Below are 16,000 nucleotides of genomic sequence, written 5' to 3'. Positions count from 1 at the left end.
AAAGCATCTTACATACTCAATACTGTGGCCAATCCCCAGAGGAGCAATTTGGGGTGAAGTGTCTCAGGGACACAACGACATGCTGACTGCAGTGGGGTTTGAACCTGTGCTGCCCTGATCCCAACACCAACGCACTATTCCACTGCGCCACACGCCTCCCTGAATTACAGTCTGCTCACGTCCATTTTGATTCTGGATTAAATTTGATAAACGCAATTGAAGATTACAGCGCAAAGTAATTATGAGCACTTCTGCAGAAATTAAACTCTTCACATACAGGCGCTATGCAGCCCGACAGCTCACATCCTCGTGTTTGTTAAAAAATAAAGTGGATTTGAGGGGCTGCTGCAATCAGTTAGCGTTTGAATAGCTTAGCCGAGTTCCCAACACAGCTGTCTGCCAACTTTAACATAGGTGCTGGGAACCGACATGGCTCCAGCCAGACTGGATATTACATCTAATTAACATGAGCGATTGAACTCAGTGCCTCAAAGTAATGGTTTAGAAATGGAAAACTGTAATACCTCTGATGATCCAATGTTCCACAACTGCTTTCAGGAAACCCACAGCAAAGATTTCAAAGTAGCACTGCGTACTTTGTCATACTTAACTTTGAATTCTCCATGTTAAAAACAAACAAAGGTAACTGAATGTAGGCAACGCTGAACTCTTGTTGAGCAACCAATAAGCTCCTCAAAGTGTATAGAAAAATTAGAATGAGAGACTTGAACTTTAGGTTGTTCCAGCTAAATGTCACTTTCTTTTCTGATAACCTGGCAACCCATTTTATCTCACATTTCTAAGATGTATCTCTTGTTACCTTTAACTGTCTACTGAAGCATGAATGCCAACATTTTCTTTCAAAATAGTTCACTTCCTCAGAAATGCTGTGGGAATCTGAGCATATGGTGCAAAGTAGTTTCAACTCCGTTCTCCAGTATCACTTTAAAAACCCCATGTATAAGAATTGCATTTTTTTTGTGTTGGTGTTTTCCCAAAATATGAAGGCATAAAACAAAATGTAGAAGCCAGCGGCAAGGACCAGGATAAATACAAACAGTGGGGATTCCTGTTTCTTACTTGACAAGCAAAACTGTTGATTTCCATAAAAGAAAAACTAATTGTCTATTTGAGAGTTCCTTGTCCGATTCGAGGGTCTAAGAAAAGAGGGTGTAGTATTCAGTACAAACTGTAAAGCCCCCTGAGACTAATGTACCATTGTTATATTGGGCTATTAAGATAAACATGGATACAATAATTTGATGCAGCTTGTGAGTTTCAGTGAAGATGCGTTTCTCACAAATTGAAAGGACATTACTTTATCCTTCGAGTAAAACTTGTATGAATGTCATTCTTCCAACATTATTTTTAGATCAATGAGTGTCGTTTTTGTGCCCGATAGTTTGTGGCATTTGCAACCCAAATTACAATTCAACTTTCTGAGGTTTTTGCTGCACAAACACAACGAAATCAGTCAAACAATAAGGGCTCCAGCAGCAATCTTTACTGTTTGAGAGTTGTATTTTTATTTGCATATTTGTAACATTTGACATAGTTTAAGATCGGTAAGACATTTCTCCTTCTTGATTTCATTAACCCCATATAATTATTCAGAGAGGACTCTCATGTCAAATGTGTGTTATCAACTATATTCTCCCCGGTGCACGATACAAATTAATCAAGAGCACACTGCTTTAATGTCACAACACTGCACACACACACACCGAGCTCCATGGGGAGTAGATGGGCATGAGGCCATGAGCTGTGGAGAACCACTGGTGTGGACAGAAATATAAAAGACTGCCTGAAAAGTGATATTTTTAAGAGCAACACACAGTGATGTCATTATCAAAGATGTTTTAATAGCATGATTTGTGAAGTAAAAGTTTGACAGTATACTCCTCTTTTAACAGCCATGAGGGCATTTCTGTAAAGGAAGCTTTCGCCACATGTTAACTAGGAGAATACAAAAAGCCATTTCCATTTTTTTTTCTAAAGACAGCTTTAAAGTCATTTAATGGGATTTCATAAAACCAAGCACATTGTTTGTGATGAATGAATATGGCCTTTTCTTGATGTTTTTACACGACGGTCTTCCGCTTTATTAGATCTTTGAGATGGCGGTCAGCAAGGAGCCGGTCAGCACGACAACGGACGCCAAGGAGAAGATTAAACAGTTGCCTAAACCCTGAGAGGAAAAATCACATGGAGGGCTTTACTCAAATGTAGGGTTAGGGTGTTTTCCTTGATTTCAAATATTGAAGACAATACTGAAAGTTGAAAAGCTGTTAACCTTCATCTGGAGGAAGTCATGTTCTCCTTGGTAAACTATGCAGTATATTTATACAAGGAGGAATGTAGAGATGATTTACAACCAGATTGAGGATAATCCTTACCCTAATCTCTTTGAAGACCAAGGATCCCCACAGAGCTGCAACCAGACCGTATCCCTACAGAGTAAAAAAAAAAAAAAAGCACAAATTAAAGATTCAAAATATTTACTATTAATATTTTTGAAGATCTCATAAATCAAAGGTTTTTAAAAGTATGCCAACAAGTGTAATTGCCTGGGCATTTCAACAGATGAAGCAATAATGTCAACATAACAAACAGTAGTTCTTCCATCTAACATTAAGTCTGGCTAAACTGCCCCCAGAGAAACTGATTGTTTATAACCCGTCAACTTTTGCTAAGGTCATCATTTCAAAACCATCCCCTTTCTTAATGAAACTCGTATTAAAAGCCAATTTCTACTGTTAAAGTTGGCAAGTCAAAATAAAGTTTGTGGATTGCCATGGCAATTACCGAGTGGTCATGATCTTCTGGGAAATTAACTTTTCCTTTTAACATTCTGCAAACTTCATAAGCTTTCTTGCCAAAGCACCACAGGGGCAATATCCCAATCAGAGACTGATATCTCAGAAATCAAAAAAATATAAACCATGCTCGGCTAGATAACGGCAATTAGATTCATCCGTTTGTCATGCGGGTCTGCAGCTGGAGAGTTTAATGAATCTCAGACTATAGAAGGATTCTGACACGTCAAACTTAACTGAAACATCTGCAAGACTGATGTAAATTGTTCAAGTGTTTTTCCTTTCCATCATTGACAGATATAATTGAAGACTCTCTCTTCTACGTCAAGGCAAACAGACAGTATTTCATTTACTCAGCCCATTCAGCTGTCAGGACATGGTGTACTTACGGCGGTGACAATAGGATAGGTAACGACAGCACTCAGGTAGGTATTGGCCAGGAACCAGCAGTATGTGGCCGATGCCCACATCAATCCAGACAAAATACCTGACGAGCAGACGGAGACAAGAGTGTACTTTTGTCACGCTGACTCTGATACACTACACAGCACATAGGCCGACATTACACTTGAAGAGATTGCAGGTTCTACATTTTGCACATAATTAAAGCAACATTATGCAATTTTCATCGTCAGTTGCAGAGGTGAATTATTTGAATACAGTTTTCTGTCCGTCAGAAAAGTAGTCAAGGCAAAGCAGCCCAAGGACATCACAAGGGAAAACAGTCAAAGTCTCCTCCATCATATATTATCCAGTTTCACCAAAATCATCCCAGCGCCAAAAAGCCTTGTGCATCATCCCAGGAGATCATACAACCACTACACCAATGTGACAGTGTAAGAGTTTGGTGTCCAGAGAGGCAATTACAGAGGCTTATCTTCATGAATTTGGACTATGTTGTTTTAACATTTCATACAACTTGTTTTTAAGTTGTGCTTGACAAGCAAACTGCATAATTTGTCAAAATGTCAAGCAATATTACTTTATATTTCCTTCTTAATCACTTGCATAGATCCTTCTCTTATCAATCATATCTGTCTGCGAAACCTAGTTTTATTAGTAATTGCCTTTTAATTGAAACAAGAAAAAGACAGTATGTTTTCTTGGAAACTGTAGAAGGACCAAATTGATTCACAATGGAACAAACAAATATTCTCACTACCTTTGTTTTTTCAAGATATTACTCAAGTTAGACAAAATGTACTCATGGTTGGCAGGATATTATTTGTAGTTTTCTATTGGATCCTATTGGTTTGAATCCACTAGTATGACAGACACTTTGGGGTTATCAAAGCCTACTTTATCTTAAAAAGGGTGTACAACAACTTTTTATTTTTAAATCTACAACGTGCCCATTTCAGGATTTGTATACATTTCTTTTTAATCTCACATGAAAAAAAAATCTGGTGAAAAATCACCCCTTTTGCTCGTTTTACACAAACTTCCTGCTGTTATTGGCTTCAATATTTGGGTTAACTGTACAGTGTTTTGGTTGTTCTGGACCGTTATTTGTATTCATTGTATGTTAACTGAAATATCCATAAAATATGTCACTTTGTCAGGAATCTTAGGTTTACTCAATAAGAGGAAAAGGGGTCTCTAGGATAAAAGGTATTGGAACCACTGAATAAAAACACATGGGCTCGGAATATCAATGCCTTTAGGTTATGGCTAAAACATATCAATAAGAGCAAAAACTAAAATGCCATGCCCCTAGCTTTACAGCAGTTGCAATGTTGGTTATGCCACGAAACACCCGAGTGATAATGAGTTACCTGGTAGGATGACTCTGGAGTAGACTCTGGGCCTGTTTTTCATGGCAACACAGTAGATGGCAAAGTATACTGTGCTTGTAGCAAGAATACCAGAGCACACCGAGTGAACATAGTCGAGGTCTGTTGAGAAGACAAGAATTGACAGTTACATTATTCCCTTTTCTTCCCTGTAGGTTTGCAATGAAGACATCAATTGTCCCATGCTTTAAGAGGTGAGTCAGTAGAACCAATATCAAAGAGCACAAAAAAGGGAAGGCGTACCGTCGCAGTGACTCTCAGGAAACTGGATATTGAACTTGGTACGCTGGTGGATCAGGTGTTATTTATAGGATAACGGTGTGATACGGTCTTAAACCCCAGAAGACATTGTAATCTTTTTTCCCAGTTAAGTAAGATGTATCGATAATAGCTTGTCAAAAAGAAAAGAAGGTGAAAGTGAAGGCTGGTATCAAACACTGAACCCCTACCATAGACACTGGCTCCGTAGAACATGCTGTCCCGGAATGATGAATGGCTCTGAATGTAGAGAATGGGCGAATAGACGGAGCCGTACAGCAGGCCCGACACAACAGCAAGCAGGTAGCCTCTAAAGAAGAGTGACACTCAGAAACTGCATGATGGATGGATTTCAAACCTCCACTGAAACATGTTTTTTTCTTTTTTTTTTTAATAAAGCAGACCATTTCATATAAAACAGACACATAACATGGCCTTTTAAAAAATATATTTCAAAGTGGATACATCATTTTTTCTAGTGTCCATCGCCAATCGTTTTTACATTTTACAATGCTCTGCTGTTTCCCTAATTGCATTGAGTTTTAAGTCCCCCTGGCTTGTTCTTTATTTTGCTGCAACCCACCTACTCTAATTTAAGTGATGTATTAATAGTGAAATTGTGTGAGTCATGACTGAATAAAAAGGTGTACTTAAAAAATGTTGCCTGGAAAATAAATGCTTGCCAAGAGACACATCATGTTACATTTAACACCAAGCCTCCCAGCAGCTGTTCACATAATAGTGAAAGCCTGGAGCTTAGTTTACAAAAAAAAAAGTTTTTCCTCCTAAAAGAGCATTTATAGTTATAATGTAATCAATGTTTCATAAAATGTCCCTTCCTTCTGCTTTTAGCTGGCAAGAACAATATGTGTGCACATAGCTCACTGACTGATAAGGATTTGAGCTCACACAAAACGCCTGGTCTTCAATCCGATGATGTCTATCCAGAAGTCGGAGGAACTCGGACAATAGCTGCTTGAATTGATTCTCTGTAGAGGGTGAAAGCATCCTTATATGAAGGCATGTTGTACTTCAAAACACAAAGCATGTCAAAGTCATCACAACACGGATGGATTTTCCTTCAGATTCTTGAACTTGGTTCCAGTTTGATGTCAGAAATGACTTCTTTTTTAAGATAAGGCGAGGATAAAAATAAACATTAAATCAATGCCCTTACCCTCTCAAGAAGTAATGGGATTGATTCAGAGATTGGATGCAGTTCCACGTTCGTTCTCACACAGAAAAAGATAAGGCCACTGTAACAAATCAAAAGAAGTCACATCAGTCATCTGACATCCAAAACATAACTCAATATTAGACAGTGGTGTCTTTTGTTCCGTTTGCAGCTATAGAATAATCAAACTGGCAGGAAGGTGGGATACTTTCCAATTTGAAGTTTACCTTAGAAGACACATCCCTGCTCCACAATAGTTTAATATTGGCCTGGAAACCTCCTCTGCAGTAACCCCAAACAAGCCAAACCTGTGAAGAAAAAGTCATTTAGATGTTCACTTTCTTTTGAACTGCCAAATTAAAAAGTTCCCCTGCGGTGAAATCTATACAACAGGAACCAGCCACTGTCTTCAAACAGAATGCCCTTCTAATATAAAGTTAACTTAACTTAATCTAGAAAAAAAAAGTCAACAAAAAAAGGAAGGAAATTCATTTCCCATTCCGAGTGGAGGAACATAACTCTAACTCACCGTGAAGTTCCCCAGCCCATCAACAAACTACAAGAGCCCCAAATCAGAGTCCCCAGGCCGAGGCCAATCGTTTTCACAATTGGAACAACCGTTATATTGCCTGTGGATGGGAAAAAAGTAAGTATCATGCAAGCCACGTACAGGTAGTATCCCTCTTTGTGAAGCTTGTGACACATGTCAACGTCATCAATAAAGTCCACAGAGGAGAATGCAGTGCAAAAGGTTTTAGGCAATCCAAACTAGGAATACATTGGAATATTTGTTTTCAAGTTTTATGCACAACTGAATGGAATGCTTGATCGGCGAAATAAAATGCCTCTGAATTAATTTGCAAGGCTGTATTTTTAAGCCAGATGTACAGGGCGCAGCTCAGGGACTTAGGCTGGAAACCAGAGTGTCACCGGTTTCAAGTCCCGATCTGGCCAAATATATGGAGGGTTGACTGGTAGCTGGATAAGAGCCAGTTCACTGATGGGCACCGCCAAGTGGTCCTTGAACAAGGCACCATACCCCTGACTGCTTTTGGGCGCCAGCACATTGACAGCCCCAGCCCCATCGCTCTGCTCTACTACCTCTTCATTAGTGCATTTCTATTTGTCCCGTTAGTGCAAGAGTGTGTGTGTGTGTGTGTGTGTGTGTGTTCATTTCCAGCTGTATGTCTGTAATAGTAAAATAACACTAGAGTAAAGAACTGCATTTCCCCTTGAGGATAACAAAAGAAAAAAGGAGATCTTAACGGCTCCCTGCAACCAAAGAACCTGGGTCTATCTGGCCCTTAAAGTTTGTCATTCCTCACAGCAACAGATTCAATGTCAGTATTTTAAATTGAACTTGTGAAATAAGATGGTCTGTTGCTACATTCATCCACACTTGAAGGTGACTTGCTCCAGTGGTACAAATGCATTCAATCTCATGAAAAACATGACAAATGATTACGGTTTGCTTTTACCTGTAGCCCAGAGGACACCTCCAAGCATTGCAAAAGGATGGAATTTGGGCGAGTCAAGAATTATGTCTCCAAGCAAGGTTACAGCCCATATTGCTGCACTGTATACCCACTGAAAGAACATACCTGTAAACAAAACACTTATTGTCATATAGGCATGCAAAACAACGCTTTTGGTTTTACTAGAACAAGTCCTTCCCCATACTGACATATTTAAAAGAAAAGCAAGAACTGTATGCTTACCATCTCCAGTCTCTACTCTTTTAAGAGGAACATAGTTGCTTCCATACAACAGCACAGCAACCACATTAGCAGCTAATCCATAGGAAAAATAAGTAATATTGGTAGTTTTAACCGTTCCCAAGATGCCTGCCGTTGCATTTTCACCACCTTCAGCATCTGGAAAAAGTTTAAAGCAAAGCAAAGACCAAAGATTTTTGATTTCGGACAACATGCCATCCTCAGGCTCCTTAACATTAAATCACAAACAATTCTCTCACCTTGGTCAGCAGCATTTTCCGTACTGTTACAGCTCACCATCAACAATGTGATAAAAAATAAAAGCAAATGGGGGAGTTTTGATTCAAGCATGTTAAAAGTAACGGTTGTTTTCTGTCGTGTTAAACAGCAAGAGACCGTGTGTGTGTGTGTCTGTGCAGTGAGGAGTAAAGCTCAGCCAGGTGCTGCCAATTACCCAATCACTCAATCTAACTCACAGGCTGAAATGGATCCATGACCACAGGGAGTTAAATGCTGCCGGACCGGTGGAGAAAAAGACATCTGAGATATTTTTTTATCTCATGAGAGCAGTTTTAATTTCATGTTTGTGGCTTTGTTAAAATATAAGATGTGCTGAATCGTAGAAAATGTATTTATTATTTATTGAGAAGCCTGCAGCCAGGATTTTAAACGAAATAAAAAGAGAAATCATATTTCCCTTCTGCTGGAATCACGGTTACCAGCATCTTTCATGGATTGAAGTCCTTTTAGTGATCTATAGCCCTACAAAATATTGACCCTTTATTTATCATTGAGTGACTGCCTATCATCTTACAACCCTACAAGAACACTCAGGTCCTACACTGCCTTTATTTAATAAGTACCTTAAGTGTGTTATGAGAAAATATGGGAAGGCTGCTTTCTGTGGAACAGAAGATTACCTTAAATCAGAAAACAGCAAAATCCCTTTGATTTAAAAAAATATATAATAACTTTTTGATTTTACTTTTAATTTGGGTTAGTTTTAGTGGTATCATGTATTATTGTAACGCTTTTTATTTAGTTTTTGTACCTTGCTTTTGGTCATTTTTGTTCATTGTCAAGGTTTTTCTGTACCTCAACTTGCTCTGTTAAGCATTTTGGGATGCGTGAAAGGTGCTATACAAATAAAGTTATTATTATTATTAATTAAAAAAAGGATCACAATATGTTTGTTCATGTTGGTGGGAAGTAACCAAGTATATTTACCCAAGCACTGTAATTGATTATTATAATCAGCTTTTTATTTACGTAACATTTCAAAGGAAACACAGATCTAGGCTGACATCATAGGCCACGCCATTACAATGCTGATACCTTTAGTTGTTATAGTTAAGGATCCAGATCAATGATACAGCATTAACTGACATTATATTATAGGCATATCAAAACAAAGATGTATCAAGCTAGGTGAGGTGAGGTTGACATTTGCAGTTTCAACATATATTTCTGTCCAGTGAATAGAATGTGAGTTATTCTTCAATATCTGCACATTCAAATCCTCATCTCCTTCTTATTTTAGGAATACAGCACATCATCAGTTATCTACATAATCTACAATACAAGTCTATATAGGCCACAGCACAATAGCTCTATATTTAGCCTTTTTGTTTTCGGCTTCAGGAAATCCTTTTCATGGGCTCCAGGTCCAGCTCCTTCCACAGGAGGATATTGTGGTTTCCTGCTGCTAACTGTTCTACTTTTCACGTGCATATTCAATTGTATATTGTGTCTGTAAGATGTGAATGTGCGCTCAGCCAATTAAAGATGAAGGAACTGGACCAGCAGGTGTCGCCTAAAACGCGTGTATTCAGGCCCTATAATGGATCAATGGTTTTAGTAATATATTTTAAGAACCCCCCTAACTCGAAAGTTGATATAAAACATTTGTTCATGAATTACATGTTTGCACAAACTGCTAGGATAGCTCTTGTATTCATATCCAGGGTGAAAATGAATGGGATGATATCCAAAACATACATATGTGATTTTGTTGCTACTTTTTAAAACCTGTTATTGTGGCAGACCATTTCATACCAATCAACAGCTATATAGTTTTTGTCGGTGGTAATTCAACGAATTTCAGCAGCATACGTAGTTAGGCAAAACAAACTGAATAAATGATATCCAAGTATGATTTCTGTTATTTGTATTCACCATGTTGGACTATAGCTATATCTGAAGGTAGAAATACGTTAAAAAAAAAAGTTGTTGTGTCCTCATGTTGGGTCAGAGGGTGGTTTCCCAGCCCTGTCCATCCCACGCAGTTGTCTCCATGCATTATGTGGCCACAAATCCTCCTTTCCAAGATGAGTTTCGGAAGTTGTGCGCTCCTCCCTGGTTTGAGTTTGTCAAAAAAGACACTCAACCATAATAATATCATAAGTTATAATGGGGAAGTTTCGCTTTCACTGGCTGCTCTTCCCTTTCCTAAGACTGAGCAGCAGCTACCGGAGGTGCCCTCTTTCCAACAGGAGTTTAATCATTGCCAGCGTTTGTGTTATTTATTTGTTGTTGGTTGTTTCACAAGTTGGATACTCGAAGCAGCACCGGGATAGGAGGACTGATAAAGACAAGTACCGACTCACCCGTGGATTGTATACTTTGGATATTAGTGATGCTCAATCAGACAATGTGGATTTTCAGACCGGTGCGGACTCTGTTGTCCCGACACGGTCAAACGTGGTCTACATAACGCTAAAGACTAAGCGACTGAAACCTGCTAATATTCGGGGGACAATCAGACCAAAACTGAGGAAAAAAGTGAAAAGGATTACGGAGGCTAACTCAGCTTTTACGCAGAACAAACGTGGCACTTTGTTGCGGGACGTGGGCCAAATTCAGCGAAACTTTCCACATAAGAATTTCTTGGGAGAAACCAAGGATGTTCATTATAAATTATTGGATATAATCCCTAAACATCATACAGATTCACAGGCAGACTCTCACATTAGTTCTATCCGAATTTACAGTCAGAGGGCACCGCCATGGCTCAGCCCCCAGGACGTGAAAGCCATGCGCTTTCTAGCGGATGCCAACATTTTGCGCATCAAAGAAGTTATTCATGGGGATTATACGTCACTTTTAATATTTGAGGGCGAGACAAGCGTTTCATTGGGCAACCAAAGAGACACACAAGGGAACAATGTGTGTGAAGGGCAGTGTGGAGTGATCAGCAGCCCCGTGGACACCACCGAGGTCTTCGCTTTCCATCTGGACAGGGTGCTGGGGCTCAATAGGACATTACCAGCAGTCAACAGAAAGTTCAGCTTCTTACACGGTATGTCAACAGGAGAGGACAACGTTTATTCTATTCTGACCCAATCTGGATAACACTTGGTTTAGAGCACTGTTAAAACCAAGTTAATTCATGTGATTGCTTCATCTAACAATCTAACTTGTCCTTTATGTGTGTCATCTCTAACTATAACCTCAGTCAAAGTTGCATTATTTCAGTGTACGCGCCTTTCAGTTCACAACTAAAAACAGAACAAACACATTTCCAAATCCCCCTGCAGATAGAGTGTATGCCAATTTGTAATAGATGTATTGTCTGGGGATAAAGCCATTTGAAAAACAGACTTATCACACAAGCCTTTTAAATGTATGTATACAGTAAATGTCCTGTACAAATTTAATTACATGTCAGTTAACTCATGTGCTATGAAGTTGAGGTCTAGTGGTGGAAAATATGTGTGCTGAAGATCCATGTGCCATGTGCTTTTGTACCACACACTGAAACTTTGGCACTCAGCATGTGGGCCCACTCAGTCAGGACTATTTCCTTAGAGGCTATAAGCAGGGCCAGTATAGACAAAAAGGTATCCACATATTTGAACCTAAGACAGGTCAGGGAAGGTATACATTCTAACTTCTGAAACATGTTGAGAATGTCAGCACTGAGCTCTTACTGTATGGGAATATGCATAGCAGGCGACAGCAGCTGTCCAATTTTGTTTACTCTCCACAACTCTTTGATTCAATCTGTGAATATAACATCTGTGTCCGTCTACAGATCATGTTTCTTAGAGTCTCCACAGTTGGTTGTTTTGTGATTTCAAATGAATGATGTGCAAAAGGAAAGTAAATCAGAAAATGTATCCACAGTCCACTTTTGATCTGCTTCATTATACAGGGTAAAATGATGAGGTTTTGCTGTGCAGGTGTTTATGTGTGTACCACCGACAAAGCATTTGCATTGCTCAGTAAGCTTTTCCTCGGTAAAAATAGGCCCACAAATACTCACTGAGACCAAACAGTTGCTGAAATCTAACCATATAATCCTTTTATCCTCACTCTGTAGATGGCCTGCCCGGGCCAGTGTTGTTATGGGATGCATCTCTCTACCCAGAAGGCCTTGCTGCAGGCAGGGCCACGGTGAGGATGACATGGGGGGAATACCAGAGTTCCCTGAAACAGAAGTGTTGGCATAAAAACATCATCCCGAAGCCTGACTCCGGCTGCTCCACGGTGCATCACTATGAGTGGAGTAAATTGGCTCTGTTTGACTTCTTACTACAGGTAACACAAGCAATATAACATTTAAAAACTAAGACAATAATGACTCAAATATTTGAAATGTCCACATGACTATGAATAGCAAAAACATGGTTGCTTCCTTCTGTCCTTCTGTTTGCTTTCATGCAGTTGCAGCCTCTTGATGCTTCCAAAAATGCTTCATAAATGATTATTTTTAACCTTTCTTTTCGGCTGAAATTAAGTCTTCTTTCGGAAAGCCTGGATCACTGATATTGCATTATTATCACTTATCCTGAGAATTATTTAAAATTCATTGCATGAACATTAAAGAGCAAAACTAACAGAGTGAGTAAATGAAAAAACATGACTTTCAAATATATTGAATAACTTTATTACTATTAAGTCTGGCATTGAGGTCAAAGTGCCACTGCTTTGGCTATTTATCTTTATTCTTTATTCAAGTTCCTGATGAACTGATTTTTTAACGGTAACTTTAAATTAATACTGTGCAGTTAAGAGGAACAGACTTGGCACATAATAAATCTAATGAAAGACACAAGTAATCTGAAAACAGTTAAGGTACATTGGTTTCTTTGATATTGAACAACACATTTCACTTCATAGATATACTTTCTTATCCTTAAAACACCCTGACAGGCTGCTTACTCCTGAATACAGATGCCAAAGTTAAACTGTGCAACTGAACAAATGTATCTCTAAAGTTAGTGTACCTAATTGTGTTTCTTTCTTGAACCATAAAAAAGCTGGTTTGATTTTTACATTACTAAATGACCAAAGGAAAAATAGCAGAAATATTATAACATTTTTTAATTCATAACCAAATGCTTAAGCAATTGAAAACAACCATGGCTTTAATAATAACATGAAAAGAAATTGCATTTTGAAGTTTAAAATTTGTTTTTTTCTGTGCATATTATGTTTGTTTGTCCACCTTTTATAGTTTAAGACACTATACATTAGCCTATATGTTAAAGTATTGGCCTTAAATGCACTTATAATATGCTTCATAGTTATGCATACAATGCTGTAGTTCATTAGTGCTCCTGTGGATACAGTTCCCAGATAGTCGCAGCTTGGCTTACTCCAATGGCTTACTAATAATGATGATGTAATCTAGATATAATTTAAGATACCAGCTTCCTTTGAGAATAGATAAAGACTGAATGGGTCACATCTGGGTGTTGTACGTTTGGGCCCCTGCATGTAAAACCAATGCTTAGACCTCTTATACCATTGTGAAGTTCATTTAAATGAATGTGTACCTTTACCACACAATAAGCACAAAGGCAAAAAGGTGGATATGACAAAATATGTTACAAAACAGAAAGGGAGAGAGATGTTTTTTGTAATTCTTCACTGTCTTACTTTGTCTCCCTATAACAAAACAACAAAACAAAAACCCTGTATTTTCATTATCTAAGACAGAAAGTGTTTAGAGTCCATAACAATTTAAAGATGCTGTATATGGGCATCTACGTTTAGGGGCTTGTTGATTGACAGATAAAGATGTATTGTGGATAATCACACTGCATGTGTTGGCAGATGCTCATTGACTTAACAAGTCCCAAGTTAAACCAATGATTGACATCTGAGATGCTCCATCCTTTGTTTTACTTAGACTTTGCAGCATCTCCTGAGGCTTCTGCCAATCAAATGAATAAGAAGTTAATGATTGACAGATGGTTTGAAGCCTCCATTGGGAGTATGGCTCGGCTGTCCGTGTATAGGAAGCAGGAGTAACGTAGGAGGAAGTGCTGTCTGATCAAAAGTTATTGATCACAATAAACAACCCGCTGGAAAGGTTGCTGTTTTCTATTAACCTTGTGAGATCATTTAAAATACCAGTAAGGGCATCTTTGGCTGTAAGGTAGATCGAAGTGTTGTAGGGTCGATTCCCATTCCTCAGGCAAGATTTGTTATCCCAAGTTGTCCCTAATTGCACTGCCAACAGTGTGTGATTGTGTGTGCATGTTAGTTGCTTCAAGTGGCACCTTGTATGGCAGCCTCATTATGAATGTGTGTAAATACTGACTTGTTTACTGACTTGTTTAGGCGAAACACGCTTTGAGGGCCCGTAGAGATTTGAAATAAATATGTTTATGGCAAGAAGAGCTATAGAAAGAGAACAAACATTTATGAATCAAGCCCCACCGTGAGCTACATGTTATTTTCGTTTATCAGATTCACAACCGTCTTGATAAGAGCTGCTGTGGGTTCAGGCCCAGACAGGAGGATGTGTGTGTGGAGCTGGGCCTCGATGCTGAGTGTGGGAACCAGAAACACATACAGCTGACAAACATCATCCACAGGGGACACGACCCCAGACACCTGGTGTTCACCAACAACAAAGGCTTCTTCGACCGCAATGAGGACAACCTGGACTTCAGGCTCCTGGAAGGAATCAAAGAGTAAGTTTGGATCAGATGATAAATACTGATATTGGTATGATTATTATATAGAAATATATTCAATTTAACTCAGAATGTGTTGTTTCTTAAGATATCAGAAAAAATGTGACAAGTTAAATAGCAAAATAACAACTTTTGTCAAATGTAGCAATCTTCTATTTCAATTGATTGGTAGTTAATTTACTAATTTTAAAATACTAATAATAATAATCAGATTTGATCATCTGAAAGGAATGTGTTTAATATCTGCCAGGCCTGTTCAGAAACTCAATTTAATATTTTTGGCAAAAATAATCTGCAAAGACAAAGCACAAAGTGAATTGTACAAACACCAACATGATATTTTAAACTTTCAAATCCTGTTTTTAATTTAAAATGTAAAACTGACCCACTCAATCACTGAATCACAAATGGCTCGTAAATATGTATTTTTGACCTGAATCTGAGGGGGCTTAATAATGTTTTTTCCTTTATGGATCTGTAAGTATCTGCTTCAAAATGTAGGTACCAGCCAGTCCAACGTCTCCCAGTCATCTTCATAGTCTACATTTGTAAAGCTTCAGTCCCTCTTTTGTCATTTTTACATTACATTGCATTGAGCTGACGCTTTCATCCAAAGCGACTTACAATAAGTGCGTTCGACCAACAAGATACAAACTTGAAGAAAACAGAATCATATAAGTACATCAGGTTTCATAGAGCTAAAACATGTGCTATTCTTTAACTGGCTTTAGATAAGCCAGTCCTTTATTAGCATATAAATGCTTTGTTAGTTATTTTATTGCTCGAAGTGGAGTCGCAAGAGATGAGTTTTCAGTCTGCGCCGGAAGATGTGTAAGCTTTCTGCTGACCTGATGTCAATGGGGAGCTCATTCCACCATTTTGGAGCCAGGATAGCAAACCCACGTGTTTTTGCTGATGGGAACTTGGGTCCCCCTCGCAGTGTGGGTGCAGCGAGCTGTTTGGCTGATGCAGAGCGGAGTGCACGTGCTGGGGTGTACGGTTTAACGGATGTAGGAAGGGTCGGATCCATTCACAGCATGGTACGCAAGTACCAGTGTCTTGAAGTTGATTCTAGCAGTTACTGGAAGCCAGTGAAGGGAGCGGAGGAGCGGCGTGGTGTGGGAGAATTTTGTAAGGTTGAAGACCAGACGAGCCGCTGCATTCTGGATGAGCTGCAGAGGTCGGATGGCACATGCAGGCAGACCAGCCAGGAGGGAGTTGCAGTAGTCTAGGACGTGAGATGACGAGAGCCTGGACCAGCACCTGCGTCGCTTTCTGGGTCAGGAGGGGACGTATCCTCTTGATGTTGTAAAGC

At 39.0% G+C, this 16,000-nt stretch overlaps 2 protein-coding genes across 2 annotated transcripts in view; one reads left to right on the top strand and one right to left on the bottom strand.

Moving 5' to 3' along the window:
• Positions 1-1,481: 1,481 nt before the first annotated feature.
• On the bottom strand, positions 1,482-8,235 carry LOC104949545 (transmembrane protein 144). The gene is made up of 12 exons (XM_010775918.1): positions 8,017-8,235; positions 7,760-7,915; positions 7,520-7,642; positions 6,571-6,670; positions 6,269-6,349; positions 6,045-6,123; positions 5,777-5,856; positions 5,059-5,177; positions 4,592-4,711; positions 3,206-3,303; positions 2,397-2,450; positions 1,482-2,188 (listed from the first exon to the last, which is right to left on the bottom strand). Exons 1-12 carry the CDS (start codon positions 8,105-8,107, stop codon positions 2,105-2,107), a joined length of 1,185 nt encoding a protein of 394 aa, XP_010774220.1. The 5' UTR covers positions 8,108-8,235; the 3' UTR covers positions 1,482-2,104.
• A 1,891-nt stretch (positions 8,236-10,126) lies between these two features.
• The window catches only part of gask1b (golgi associated kinase 1B), an 8,940-nt gene continuing 3,066 nt past the window's right edge, over positions 10,127-16,000 (top strand). Inside the window, exons 1-3 of the mRNA XM_010775905.1 lie at positions 10,127-11,054; positions 12,078-12,295; positions 14,456-14,682. Of these exons, the coding sequence (XP_010774207.1) occupies positions 10,166-11,054; positions 12,078-12,295; positions 14,456-14,682 (1,334 nt within the window). The 5' untranslated portion in view covers positions 10,127-10,165. The remainder of the gene's footprint in view (positions 11,055-12,077; positions 12,296-14,455; positions 14,683-16,000) is intronic.

The sequence above is a fragment of the Notothenia coriiceps genome, unplaced genomic scaffold (genome assembly GCF_000735185.1).
Source record: "Notothenia coriiceps isolate Sejong01 unplaced genomic scaffold, NC01 NC01_scaffold00000339, whole genome shotgun sequence".
Lineage (NCBI taxonomy): Eukaryota > Metazoa > Chordata > Actinopteri > Perciformes > Nototheniidae > Notothenia > Notothenia coriiceps.
Note: the sequence above shows the minus strand (reverse complement) of the source record. Positions and strands in the feature narration are given on the sequence as shown.

Excerpts from the sequence above, each read along its gene's own strand:
- LOC104949545 (XM_010775918.1), bottom strand. The coding sequence starts at position 8,107 with ATGCTTGAATCAAAACTCCCCCATTTGCTTTTATTTTTTATCACATTG. Across the intron at positions 6,350-6,570 it reads ATGGGCTGGGGAACTTCACG|GTTTGGCTTGTTTGGGGTTA; the intron begins GTGAGTTAGAGT and ends TTTTCTTCACAG. Across the intron at positions 5,857-6,044 it reads TCCCATTACTTCTTGAGAGG|AGAATCAATTCAAGCAGCTA; the intron begins GTAAGGGCATTG and ends CACCCTCTACAG.